Below are 13871 nucleotides of genomic sequence, written 5' to 3' on the forward strand. Positions count from 1 at the left end.
CGGTTCGGTTTTCAAACCGGTTTAGTTGTTCTAAAAGGGAACCAGTACCAAAACCGACGATTTGGGTCAGTTCATGAACCGGATTGGGTGAAACCGGTTTCCTCATCAAACCGGTTCGGGTCGGTTTGCCATGAACCGGTCCAAAACCCGTTTTTTTTAACACCTCTAACTTAGATACTCTTACACGGGCCTAATATATTTTGGGCTATTACATGGTCTTGTTTTAAGGCCCAAACATGGAATTTAGAAAAGCCCATAATAATGCAAACCCTTACAGAAACAGGGTGGGTAGGATATAAAAGGCTATCAATCAATCGTTCCACAAACCCTAGGAGGCTCGGATCGAGACGAAGATATGGTGTCACTGAAGCTGCAGAAGAGGCTAGCCGCCAGTGTGCTAAAGTGCGGCAGAGGCAAGGTTTGGCTGGATCCTAATGAAGGAAATGAAATCTCCATGGCCAATTCACGTAATGTCTACTTTCCGATTATAGTGTGTTTCTCTTGTTTTAGTTGAACGATTGTATCTGTTCTGCTGTTAGAATTTGTTTTAACGACTGTTTGGATCTAATATTTGTGAAATCTATTAAGAACTGTGCGATTGTATAAGATTTTGATTACATATTGCATAACACGAGACTCTAAAATGAAAATTAAAACCTTGAAATCATTTATTTCAATATCAAAGTTGGACTGTGTTTTGTATGCAGTTTAATTAGTTCAGTAGATTTTGTAGCTATAAATTGCTAGCTTATGTTATTGTATAGGGTGTTTCTTTTTGTAACAAAGCTGATGTTCATAGTTTTTACATTTTAATTATGTTTTTGTTAATAAAACCTTTTCTTTGTGTTGATTTTGTTACTAAAAATGATAGTTTGATTATTGATGAAATTATTTTTGTATTTTGCATTATTATGTTTAGTAAGACAGATTTATTTGCTTGATTTAAATTTCTTGCATTCTTTTTTTGACTGCAGGTCAGAACATCCGTAAGCTTGTCAAGGATGGATTTATCATCAGGAAGCCCACCAAGATTCATTCACGATCCCGTGCTCGTCGCATGAAGGAAGCAAAAAGAAAGGGTCGACATTCAGGATATGGTAATAACCTTTAGGCCTATGTTTTTACGAAACTAATTCACCTTTTTTTACTGAATTAAAAGAAACTATATTGGGTCTTTGATACTTTTTTTAATAGTATATGCAATCTTGTAACGAACTTTAGGTAAGCGTAAGGGTACCCGGGAGGCAAGATTGCCAACAAAGATTTTGTGGATGAGGAGAATGCGAGTGTTGAGGCGGTTACTTCGCAAGTACCGCGAGGCAAAGAAGATCGACAAGCATATGTACCATGACATGTACATGAAGGTGAAGGGTAATGTGTTCAAGAACAAACGTGTGCTCATGGAAAGCATTCATAAATCCAAGGCTGAGAAGGCCCGTGAGAAGACACTATCTGACCAGTTTGAGGCCAAGCGTGCGAAGAACAAGGCTAGCAGGGAAAGGAAGTTGGCACGCAGAGAGGAACGTTTGGCTCAGGTTTGTTACTGTTATGTAGTTTAAATCTGTTTGTTTGTTCAATGCATTGTCTTTATACTTGCATTTGGATTTATGTTTATTTTTGATATGATGTAGGGACCACAAGAGAGAGCGCCGGCAGTGGCACCAGCGGCTGCTCCAACATCACAGCCAGCTGCACAGTAAGTGTTGATGTTGCTTTTTTATTTTTTGTGTTATCGTTTGAATGTTGGATTATGGATGTGTGGTTTAGTAACATGTTCATGTGTGTTTGTATTTTTGACAGGGCACCAAAGAAAACCAAGAAGTGAGGCAGGTGAAGAATATGTTGATGTTTTTGTTAGTTTGGTTTACTTTTTTGATATGTTTGTTGCTGTTTTTGTTATATCTTATAAAACACTTTTATTTAGATGTGGCGCGTACTTGTCGTGCTTTTGTTTAAAATGTTGGCTATACTTGTGGCACTTGCAGTAATTTTTGTTTTTCTTCGTGGCTTTCTAATTTATTTGATCATCTCTTGTCTGTTGGGCGTATGGCCAAACTTGTTTGCCTTTAACCTAGCAAATCTTGACCGACTACGTAGGCTTACCACGTGTGTTAGTGTTTTTGATGAAAGTGATTACCGTTTATCTGGTAAGATTATTGGACAACATGTGGTTTTAACTGTGGTAGATAAGTAGAAGACTACAAACTTAATTTGTAAAGATCAGAGCAAACGAGGGATTTCTTTATTCATCTCACATTCTCACCTATCTCATCAGTAAGTTTGATCAAGTCTTCCACAGCCATCAATGCTTGAGTTTTCACCTAATATGTTTTGGCATATGAGTGAGTCGGTAATGTGGGTATCTTAATTTTCAAGTATTGATAGGGTTACTCTACTTTTAGGTGCTTGTAAGCATCTCTAGCTAAAGAGATGAACTCTGTAGTCTGTAGTAAGACATTTGTTTTTTAATGCCTGTAGATTGTTAAAATAAATTAAAAATTATAAATAAACTGAAACTTAAATAGTCTTCTTGAGTTTGGGTTCGGTAACAAATTGAAGCAGTGGTAGTTGGAATTAAAATCATCATGCAATTCAATAATGAGTTTCGACTATAGAATTACAAATATGCATATTCTATTTCCTCTCTCTCTCTCAAACAAATCTCAAAAAATCCGAATGAAAATTAATTACAGATAAATCCCCTCAAGTCTATGCGATCTTTTAGACACCTCCAAAAGATATTATAGGCTGAAGGCACAAAATCAGAACCAAGACTACTAGGACCTCGTACAAACAATGCAAATGGAAATTGATGGTCCATGCCGTAATTTGTGGGAAAAGTTCTCAATAATTATGTGTGTCGAGTAATATTTTATTAATAGTGTTCTAAGTGTTTTGTTTGAGTTTAATCACTCTTAAAGTGGTTTGTTATGATTAGTCCACATGTATGGGTCTTATGTCATGTATCTTGTTTTATGAGAACCGGGGTTCGTTAGTTTTTCTTTATCTATAAAAGGAAAGTTTCCTCTAACTTGTGAACTATCCTTAGAAAGAAATAAAACTTCTTCCTTATATATACTTTTAAATATATTTCAAGCGAGTAAAGGGGCGGTGTGACTAATTTAGCAGAGGAAGGTACGCCACTTAGAAGTATGTTTCGCACAACTTTTGTAATAGATTTTAGTTGTTACTTTGGTAATTATTCTTACTTTATATTACATTTATTGTATTTTCTTCCTAATACTTTATCTATAGTCTATTTATTATGAGGTTTCTAATCTATGCATACCTTCAACAACCCACTCATAAGTCATAACCACGATAATTTAACCTCATTTTTAGCACAAACTCTTATTCTTAAAAGTTCTATTTTCTCACTTTGTTCATATTAGCATAAAATGAAGTAAATAAGAAAGATGAATGGTTAAACTTTGAAAAGGGTTTGTTTAAATTATGGTTTTTAACTACACACTGTATACAAACATGTTGCAGTGCCAGATACCAAAAAATGCAGCTTTAACAAACTCATAAAAGAACACAATATATATAATCCAAACAACCACTAATTAACTCTTAGTCTTTCTACTCTTCTCTTTCTTAACCGCTTTAACAAACCGTTCCTGAGGATCTAACCGCACCTCCCGCTGCATACTTTTCCATAACTTCTTAAACTCATCATCAAATCCCTCTTGAAACCAATCGAAAAACTCATGATACAAAACTCTCTCATTCTCATCCCACACCTTCCTTAACATCTCACAACTATCAATTCCCCTTTTCCTCATCTCAAAAACAAGCTTCCCAAATCTCTTATGACCCGCCACCTCGGGCCTCAAAACGCTAATGGGCTGGGCCGCCATAAACTCTCGAGCCCGTTTCACACACGGTAACACAAGCCCATCAAGCAAAGAGTAACAAAACACATTAATCTTAACCTTCTCATCTTTGACCGGTTGACCATGCAGCGGTAACTCCCATAACCGGTCCCCAAACGTTACACTCACCCAATTGTAAACAATGTCGGTTCGAGGTTCGTAATAAGGTTTCGGGTCTACAAGTGGGGCTGAGAAGCTGCAAAGATAGCTCGAGTATCTCGCAAGCCACTCGGGTTTTATCCTCGTGGCTCCGTGAATATACGGTCGTTTCCGCTCAACGAGTTCACTGAAAACCATAAACTCAGGTGCCGTTCGAGAAACCGACGACCATCGGTGAAGGAAAACGGTTTCGTTTACTTTGTGGGCTTGATAACGGGCTGCGTTTACTTTCCGATCTTGTTCTGATAACCCGGAAACTCCTCTGACCCGTTTAGCGACCCTATCTGCCCAGCCCGCGCATATGGCTTGACCCAAAAGCTCCTCTTCGGTCAACATTAAGGGGTGCTTGTTATTATAAACCATCCAAGCCCGTTCGACCTCATCCATACTTCCATCATTCCAAATAAACCCCTGCTGGTTAAACACTAAATGCAAAAGCTGTTTTCTTAACTTTGACATTTCCTCCATGGTTTTTAAATGTAACGAATTCTCGTCGCAAAATTGGACGCGGTTTTCCGATAATTCAAAGCATTGTAACGCGTAAGCTACGGTTAACGCGTCACTTGTCGGGTTTGAAAACTTCGCAAGGGCGTTTTTGGAATTTTCTTTTAGTTTTCTTTTTTTAGGTTTTTCGTCGTTGATGTCATCGTCGTTTTCGGTTTGACCGCCTTCGAACTGCCTTACGAACGGGTTTGACAAGCTTAGAGCTGCAGCGGATGCAACAGCGTATGCTAAAATCAAGTTTCTTCTAGCAGGCCCGTTACAGGTGTTCAGGAATTGAATAACAGTAATCAGCATGCGCGAATGACGTGGACTCATTGGATAGTGTGACATGGATTTGCCTAAGGGTGTTAAGTTCCCGTCATAATCGAGTGCTTCTAAAGACTTTAAACAAAGTTCGGCTTCACGTAAGGATTTGGCTTCCGGCGGTGTCGGGAACGGGAATTTTGTAATCTGAATCAGGTTAAGAAAAAAAAAAGAAAAATAATCACAAATATGAGATATAAAATAACCAAACTAGCATTTTGACCAAGGAAATTAACCATAGCCATTGGCACGTGTACTGATTTAAGGAAAAAATACCTCTTTGATACCCATGGATTTCATGAGAAGCACAACACCATCAACCGGCGTTTTCAGTATTTCAGCAGTCGAAAACTCTTCAAATATGTTGTTAAACACAGCAGAAGAATAAAGACGATAACAATGGCCAGGCCCAGTCCGGCCGGCTCTTCCAGCCCGTTGGGCTGCAGAAGCTTTACTTATCCACTGCACTTCATACGTCTCCATGCCATTTGAAGAGTTATAATTTTTAACCTTTTCTCGACCCGTATCAACCACATATTTTATGCCTGGAATCGTTAAAGACGTTTCAGCAACGTTAGTTGCAACCACCACTAACCGCTCACCTTCCTTAATTTCCTCAAACACACGAAGTTGTGCGGATGCAGGAAGCATGGCATATAAGGGTAAAACTGTCAATGCATCGGGTGACACGTCAGCAGTTGGTTGCTGGTTCGAATTCTCATCAGATTTTATGGTTGTCTTTCCGGATAAAGCATCAAAAGCAGCTTTTAACGCGTTAAAGTTATCGTTTCCCATTAAAACGTTATCAAATTCATTATCTTGAGTAACTGAATGTTTAACAACTTCTTCCAAATCACTTTCTTCATCAGACTCAATCGAATCAAATGACATGTCAGCATCTGATATGTCACGATCATCTTCATCTTCACCTCCAAATCGGTCGGTTTGTTCACGGTTTTCGATCTTAAACGCCTCATCGATCTCCTTAATATCAAAATCTTTACACGTGTTCGCGTTCGTGACAACCGTACCTACGTTTGACTTTCTCTTGGTCAACTCAGTAGATGCTTTGCGAAGCTTGCGACACAAGTATTCTACTTCCCGTTGACCCGTCACAAACACGAGTATTCCGCCAGGTGGAAGTCGTTTATGAATTGATAATATCTTTTTATAGGCTTGACCGACGTAGTCCACAATATCGGTTCGTTTTGAAAAATGTGTTGTAACGGGATATTGTCTAGTTGGCACTTCAATGACAGGTGGCGGGTTTGAAAAGATTTTACCACCTGACACAAAGTCTTCAACACGCATGGTAGCACTCATTAATATTAATCTTAGCGGAAATATTTTCTTGTCGCTTGTAATCGTTTTTCCAGTTGAAATCTCGTACGCCTTTTGCTGCTCATGTATTTTCTGCCATTTAAACACAAGATCAATTAATATTCATGAAAACTGATCCAAAACCGAAATAACTGAAATGGAACCACACCCGATGGTTCGGTTTTCTGTTTTCATAAAAGCCGAACTTTCTATTCTGTTTCAGTTTTACTGTTTTACATGTAACCAAAAAAAAAAAAAACTGAACCGAAACGAATTTGAGGACTCTTTTTTAATTTTAAGCAATTTATAAGAATTTTACAAATATTGTAACAAAAGTATCTTAGCTAAAATGTGTAATAATAAATTAGTTATTAATCAACAAAAAAAAATTTAGGCCCAATTTCATTATTTTGGGCCAATTTTCTTTAGCCCCAATAATTTCAAGCACCCTAAACCCGAAAAAACCGAAACTGAACAGTCTCCAAAAACTTAAAAGCCGAAATTTTGGTTTTTAGTACGGGTTGAGCCTAAACCGACCCATGCACACCCTAATTACTAATAATTATTAGTATTGATAGTATATTATTAATTACTATTATTAAAAAAAATAAATCCCCACTTACATGGCGCTCTACTATAACGCGAGATAGCATCCCTGTAAGTATATCCGTATTCAAACTCCTTTCATGAGCTTCATCCAATATAAGAACTGAGTATCGCTTCAACAAAAAATCATTCTGCAACATAAACACGAGATCAACACAAAATAATAGTTTGAACTAAAATGCAATAAAACAAAAAACCTGTAATTCTCGAAGCAATATTCCATCAGTCATAAACTTAATTGAACAGCTGTCACCAATCCTCTTATCGTGCCTAACTTGAAAACCGACCTCTTTCCCGAGACCAACACCTAGCTCAAAAGCCACCCGCCTTGCAGTTGCAAGAACCGCCACACGGCGCGGTTGGGTCACACCGATAATCCCACTTCGAGTATTATGGTTTTTTGAACCGAATCCAGCCTCGTACAGAAACTGCAAAATGCCAGATGTCACGCAACAGTTATAACAATAATAATAATAATGATAAATTCAAACATGATAATATAAGTTTACCTGAGGAACTTGTGTTGTTTTACCGCACCCGGTTTCTCCACATATGATGACACTAATGTTATCATATATTGCTTCCATAATTTCTTGTTCCATCATGACTATTGGAAGATCCATCCGCTTGGATTCAACTTCTTTTGGTCTTGATACTTGAATCACTACGGGGGTAGCCACACGTTTAGGTGAAGAAACATTACGGTTTGTGGAAGCAACTACCTCCTGTAACATATCAAGCCCAGTAATAATTAGGAGTGGCAATTCCTGACATGACATAAAAATAAACAGGTTTTGGGTTGACATAACTACCTCGTTAAAAAAATGGGTCGTGTATGGGTTGACCTGTTTAACCCGTTGAGTTAACCATGTCGACCTGCAAACCTGTTTGGTTGAACAGGTCAACCTACTAACGTGTCTATGACCCGTTTAACCCATTTTCTCACAACCCATGAAACCTGATTATCAAATTTACAACTTGATTATTACCCACCTATCCGCTCAACACGTTTAGATGAATGTGTTAAACGAATCATGTTCAGTTTGACCTGTTTAACAAAACAGGTCGTGTCCGGGTTGACCTGCTTAATCAGTTTAGTTAAATAGGCTGATCTGCCAACTTGTTTAGTTAAACAGTTAGACCTACTAGCCCGCTTATGACCTGTTTAACCCATCTTTCTTTACAACCCACCAACCCGATAACAAGTTTACAACTTGATTTTTTTACAACCTACCAATCTGCTCGACACGTTGAGATAAATGGGCCGTGGTTCAGGTTGACCTATTTAGTTTAAAAGAGTCACGTTTGGGGTGACCTGTTTAACACGTTTAGTTAAACAGGTCGACACACCAACTTGTTTGGTTAAACAGATCAACCTACTAGCCTGATTAACACATTTTTTACAACCTATGAAACCCGATAAACAAGTTTACAACTTGACTATTACACGCTAAACCGTTTAGATAAATGGGCTAAACAGGTCATGTTTGGGTGACGCAATTTGAAGTGTGCGTGGGATAGGGTTGATGCTTTTGACACTAATATAAATATGGGTCATGTTCGCGTCAAACACTTCAACCCACCCACTGCCAATTGATTGACACACCTGGTAATAAAGAAATATTTAAAAATAAAACTAAACATTCGACAAAGCATACCACTGATTTTTCCATGCTTTCACGACTGCTAGATTTCGTAGGAGGTTTAGAATCTTCTAGAACCAAAGTATCAGCATGCTCGTTTTCAAGTTTCTTAACGAATGAAGGTGGGTCCAATGCACCAATGATATTAGCATCAGCTCCATCGTTAGATGGTGGCACAGGAGAAGTTCTTAAAGGAGAAACTTTGACATTTGTGACTTCAATCTCTTCGTTCATGGGCTGACCAGAAGCATCCTCTATGCTGACTAGTTCAGCTTCAGTTGACTCACTTGTATTGTTTCTCCTTTTTAAAGGCCGGTCACTATGTTGCAATACGAGACCCGTTTTAGCAAACTGCACTTCTCTTCTTCGCTTCTCACGGGCTGTTTCAACCTGGCCCAAATTGCGCGAAGACCACATGAGTGAATACGCATCATCTTGAATTTTGTATTTCCTAAAAAGTTAAAAAAGAAAAAAAGCAAATAAATGTTAAAACAAAAAAAGATCATACTAAATCATGTTAAGGAAAACATCACATACTCTAATGTCTCGAGGCTTTTAGATAAAAGAAGCGATTTCTCCTTGTCCTCCTGCATATAATAAAAATTCAGTCACATTTGAACCGATATGAAACACAAAAAATAGTCTACAGACCTCAAGTTTCTTTAGCTTCCTCTTCTGGGAGTTGCTTTGTTTAAGTTTTCCTTTCTTTTTTGACTTTAAAGACCCCTTCAAAAAAAAAAAAAACAGAAACACATTAAGACATTGCATATAAAGATCCAAAGCATATGTAAACAATATCAGGACATACTGATACCTGTTTTGAAGGTTTGTCTTTGGATTTATTATTTTTCTTTGGTGGCATAATCAATATGTTGCTATCATCTCCATTGTCTAAACCCTCCTCCATTGAATCCTGCTACTGCTAAATATAATATATATTAATATTAATTAATGGAATTACTTACTTTTGTAGTGTTAACATTGCAGGATTTATTTAAGAAGTAATGTTGAATAAGAAATGAAGAAACTTTAAATCAAGGATTAATAAGAAAGTAGCAAACATTGAAACAAAAAGCAGGAAAATCAATAAAGAAATTGGTTTCCATCAATATAACACAAATAAACAACAAGTTACAAGACAGAAAGAAGCCGTCATAAAATTAGGTTAAAAGTCCTCTGGGAGTATCGAATGTTGTAACTTACCGGAAGGAAGGAAGGAAGGAATTAGGTTAAAAGTCCGATGGGTATCGCCGCCTTGGTGGTGGCTCTAGCTCCAGAGCTGGGAATAATTTATGCCCTTTCTTTTCCTTTTATACCTTTTCTTTTTTCTCTTTTTATACTAAGAATTTAACTAAAATTAATTTCTTATCGGTCCTGATAAGTTTTAAGACCACACGTAGTGGTAATTAAGCATAACTATTAACTAAGCATTTTTTGACAAGTTACATTCCAGTCAATAATAACTAGTTTTGTAAAAAATGATGTAATGGTAAAATGCCCCATAGCTAAGCTCAAAACTAATCATGCAATTGGACAATGAGAGGGTCCCCGGTGTGCCCCTCATTGTGGAGCTTGTCTTCCTCCCAAAGCGTAACATTACGTGTGGTCTAAGTTTGTAACAGAAAAATATCTAGAATGTCGGTTTTTTTTTGTTATTTAGAAACTCCAAGCCCATCTAAATGACAGCCCAAAGCATCCGGTTATCCATAATTTATAACTCGAAACATAAAACACAACAATCATTAGCAATAATAAATACTATTGAATTGTAAGACCCCTCGCAATTGGGCGCGGAACACCACCGAGGGGCGTGGAAGGGGGCGCCCTTGGAACGGCCGGCGCGAAAGAGGGAAAAGGTGGGCCCTCTCTCTCCTCCATCTCTCCCTCTCTCTCTCTCTCACACACACACACACACATATATAGGGTAAGGTTAAAATGAAAACTCACTTGAGTTGTGAAAACCTGCGAAAACCTTATGTAACATCATATTTTTTTTTTGGTTACATGTAATATATGTTGTAACATTTAATACAAAACATCGAAACATCGGGAAAAAATGTTTTGCTATTTTTTAACATTTTTTTACTAATTTTTATACATGTTTTCAGGAGAGAGAAAAAATTATATTTATATTTACATTTTTTATTCACTTTAATTGTGGACCACAAGATTTAAACATTAATTAAAAATATGTGATTTAAAAATGATTTTCTAGAGTTTTCACAACTCAAATAGGTTTTTATTTTATACTTAGCCCACAAGGAAGATGGGGAAGTATAAGTCCTTTTTACTTAAGTCACATTTTATAATGTGACATGCAATTGACTAGACAATAACAATGTATCATGTTCATTAAGTATTAGTCCTTTTTACTTACATCACATGTTATAATGTATCATGTTGCTCATTAAGCTTATAATTATATTTATAGGTATATATATTAATTTTCAACTTTCTTTAGCACAAAGGGTTGTACACTTACGTTAAGAAGTTGTATCATGTACTCCATACATACAAAACTCTTGGACTTTTCTCTCTTATGTGACCCCCACGTCGCCCACCCCACCTTTCCGTTTACGGAATTTAGCTTTAGCAAATTGGCACATTACACCCTCAAACTTTTAATAGTTATTTGATTTAGGTAATAATGTGATTTTTAAAGTATAACCTCATCATTGAACTTTTGCTGACTTCTTTTTGTTATAATTATTAAATTACTAAAAGAAGTAAGATAAATGAAATTTATTTCATTCTTTTTGTAAACTGCAGCATTAAGAACTAAAGAAGTTCAATCAATAAAACTTACTTTAACTACTGCTATAACAATACACGTCTACTAGAAGTAGCAATATCGTCGTAACTCGCGGTACTTTAATTATAATTTAAGATTTAAGATGTAACTATTCACACTATTTTATTACAAATAAGCCAATAGACAGTACAAACACGCTACAACAAATGAACAATAAAATTGAAATAATACAAACATTTAGTATCTTGATTTTTTAAACCATCATTATCATGTGGTCATTTAAACTGGGCTATCAAATGCTAATAATCATGTATTTATTATCAATGCTTTATTATTTAAATTCTAAACTTCATTTTATATGTTTGTCGATATTCTTAACACATAACAACCTTTAAAAATCCCGGAAACTCCTCTGATATTTAACATAAAATTTCTAATCAAATACTTGTATATGATTTAACATATTAATATATAGAGGTTTATTTTGTCATTTATCATATCTTTACGAATTCAAATAGACGTAGTGACATATTCTGTGACATTTTCCAGCACAGTATAAAATGTTTTAAAACACGTACATAAGCATAAATCGTTTTGGAACATTTACATTACACACTACCAATTATAATTATTATTAGTCAAATACTTCATTAAACTATTGTAGCAAAAATATAGTATGGGACTTACTAAACAGCCATTTAAAGCGAATTTGCAGGCGATTAAGCAAAAAATAAATAAAGGATTAAAGAGAGATGGGGCCAAGGGGTGTCGGGTAAGTGAGTGACTAATATATTAGAGAGTATATTAAATATTTAAGCATATATAATTGCTTTCAAAAGAAAAATATAGATCACATGTGGCCGGTTGAACTTTTTGTCAAATTTGTTTTTAAGCCTTTTATTTATGTGAAGGATGAATTCATTTAGCACATAGGGTATGTTTAGTATTAGGCAATAGAATGGCGAGTGACTGGAATGAACGAGGTAATAGAGTGGACAAATTAATGAAATAGATAATTACTATTCCATTAAGATGTTTGGTAACTATGTAGGAATGAAATGAATCATTACTTTGTGTTTTTGATAGACATGAAAAGACAAAGGAATAAAATAAAAATGGTAAGGAGTGGCGGTGAGTGATGGACGGTGATAGTGGTGGCGGTGGTGGGTAATGGTGGTGATGAGGGTGGCGATTGTTGTGGTGGTTGGCGGTTAGCGGCGGTGGTCGATGGTGATGTTGGAGGTAATATGGGGTGAAAGAGGGGATGAAAGGGGATGGGGGATGGATGAAATGAGCTTGGAGTGTTTTAGAGGGAATGTAATAAATAACGTAATAGGTGATTCCATTCCATTAACCAACAAAACACTTTTTTGTTTCATGTCTTCGCAATAATCCATCGTATCTCGCATCTCAGTTTTGCATAACAAACACTACCATAGGGTACGATTGAGATAAAAACTAACACAACTGACCACATATGGCGCAAACGTTGCCGCCAAAATTCGTGTAGATAAAATTATGATTGAGATTGATAACACCAACACAAGTGATCCCTCTTCCAATATGAACACAAAGTTACAACTTAGAGTACCGGTGATCATGGATCATATATGCAAGAGAGAAAGTTACGGAATACTCGATGCCCCCAAAATTAAAAGCTCATGAAACTTTCATCATTGCCTTAAGCCCGCCTATCATGCACGTCATTATAAATAGATCGACGCTAAAGATGTCCATGGTATAAAGCTATTATCCATCGGGCATTATTTTACATTGGTTTTTCTTAAAATATTTGGCATTAAATGGTTGACAAGTTATGACCTGATTGCACTGATGAGATTCAACATAATTTAATCCTTGTTTCTTTGCTCGATCTTAGATCTTGTGATCCCCATTATGTCGGGTTGACGTCCAACTTTATCTCGTATATATATAACCTAACTGGGTTCTCTTTGGGTGACTAGGGTTACCTCGCATATTCGTTGACCGGGATATGACACATCTAGGGATCCAATCATTTGTCGGTTAAACAACATAATTCTGTGTTTTGTTGAGCTATATCCGGTTCATAACAAGTAATTAGTTTTGAAATTCAAGCGTACGTGAGTAAGGAATGTACACGCTCTTAATTTATATAGCACGTCAAGCTATATATGTGAATCAAATTAAAACCTACTAGATATTCATCCAACATCAAGTAGAATAGTTTACTCCCACAAATTCCCAAGCTTCAATGTCCATTGTTAAAACTCCTTTGGTTCATAAAATATATATAAACCAAAAGAAATTAAAATCTCATAAATGAATTGAAATTTCAAGGAACTAAAACTGTCACCAATGTAAAATTATAATGTGTTACGGCTTTTTAATTTGTCAAAGATTTGGAAAGGAAAATAGAAGCAAATGACAAAATTTTCCTACCACATTCCCCACATTGTATTTATTTTATTGAAAAAAAGACCAAGTCTTGTGTTTTGACAAATGTCAAAAGTTAACAAGCGCCAAAGATTTGGGCCGGAGCAAGTGACATGAAGCCCTAAACTATTAACCAATAGCATTAGATTAGGTGAATGAAAGATACATTACACAAAAAGTCACATTACCATTAAAAAAACATTAAAGTATTAAACAAGTACTAATTAAATCTTTAATCTTAACCACAACTTCTTATATTCCATTGGTATCCTGAAGAGAGCACAAAAATATACA

General features: G+C 36.2%; 2 protein-coding genes across 2 annotated transcripts; one reads left to right on the forward strand and one right to left on the reverse strand.

Moving 5' to 3' along the window:
* Positions 1-304: 304 nt before the first annotated feature.
* Positions 305-1825, forward strand: LOC143625878 (large ribosomal subunit protein eL19x-like). The gene is made up of 5 exons (XM_077096099.1): positions 305-467; positions 975-1097; positions 1222-1535; positions 1632-1696; positions 1801-1825. The coding sequence occupies exons 1-5, from the start codon at positions 356-358 to the stop codon at positions 1823-1825; spliced, it is 639 nt and encodes a 212-aa protein (XP_076952214.1). The 5' UTR covers positions 305-355.
* A 1638-nt stretch (positions 1826-3463) lies between these two features.
* LOC143625915 (ATP-dependent RNA helicase DEAH13-like) lies at positions 3464-9317 on the reverse strand. Its single transcript, XM_077096133.1, has 9 exons — positions 9225-9317; positions 9062-9136; positions 8948-8997; positions 8426-8861; positions 7277-7492; positions 6965-7195; positions 6785-6898; positions 5118-6254; positions 3464-4988 (listed from the first exon to the last, which is right to left on the reverse strand). The coding sequence occupies exons 1-9, from the start codon at positions 9315-9317 to the stop codon at positions 3567-3569; spliced, it is 3774 nt and encodes a 1257-aa protein (XP_076952248.1). The 3' UTR covers positions 3464-3566.
* Positions 9318-13871: the final 4554 nt, after the last annotated feature.

The sequence above is a fragment of the Bidens hawaiensis genome, unplaced genomic scaffold (assembly GCF_021521415.1).
Source record: "Bidens hawaiensis isolate Kalapana, Puna unplaced genomic scaffold, B.hawaiensis_p1.1 tig00004242_1, whole genome shotgun sequence".
In the NCBI taxonomy this organism is placed as follows: Eukaryota; Viridiplantae; Streptophyta; class Magnoliopsida; order Asterales; family Asteraceae; genus Bidens; species Bidens hawaiensis.

Coding starts and splice junctions, on each gene's coding strand:
- LOC143625915 (XM_077096133.1), bottom strand. CDS start 9,317: ATGGAGGAGGGTTTAGACAATGGAGATGATAGCAACATATTGATTATG. Junction 8,998..9,061: donor GGAAGCTAAAGAAACTTGAG/GTCTGTAGACTA, acceptor TATTATATGCAG/GAGGACAAGGAGAAATCGCT. Junction 7,196..7,276: donor AAACAACACAAGTTCCTCAG/GTAAACTTATAT, acceptor GGCATTTTGCAG/TTTCTGTACGAGGCTGGATT.
- LOC143625878 (XM_077096099.1), top strand. CDS start 356: ATGGTGTCACTGAAGCTGCAGAAGAGGCTAGCCGCCAGTGTGCTAAAG. Junction 468..974: donor AATCTCCATGGCCAATTCAC/GTAATGTCTACT, acceptor TTTTGACTGCAG/GTCAGAACATCCGTAAGCTT. Junction 1,536..1,631: donor GAGAGGAACGTTTGGCTCAG/GTTTGTTACTGT, acceptor GATATGATGTAG/GGACCACAAGAGAGAGCGCC.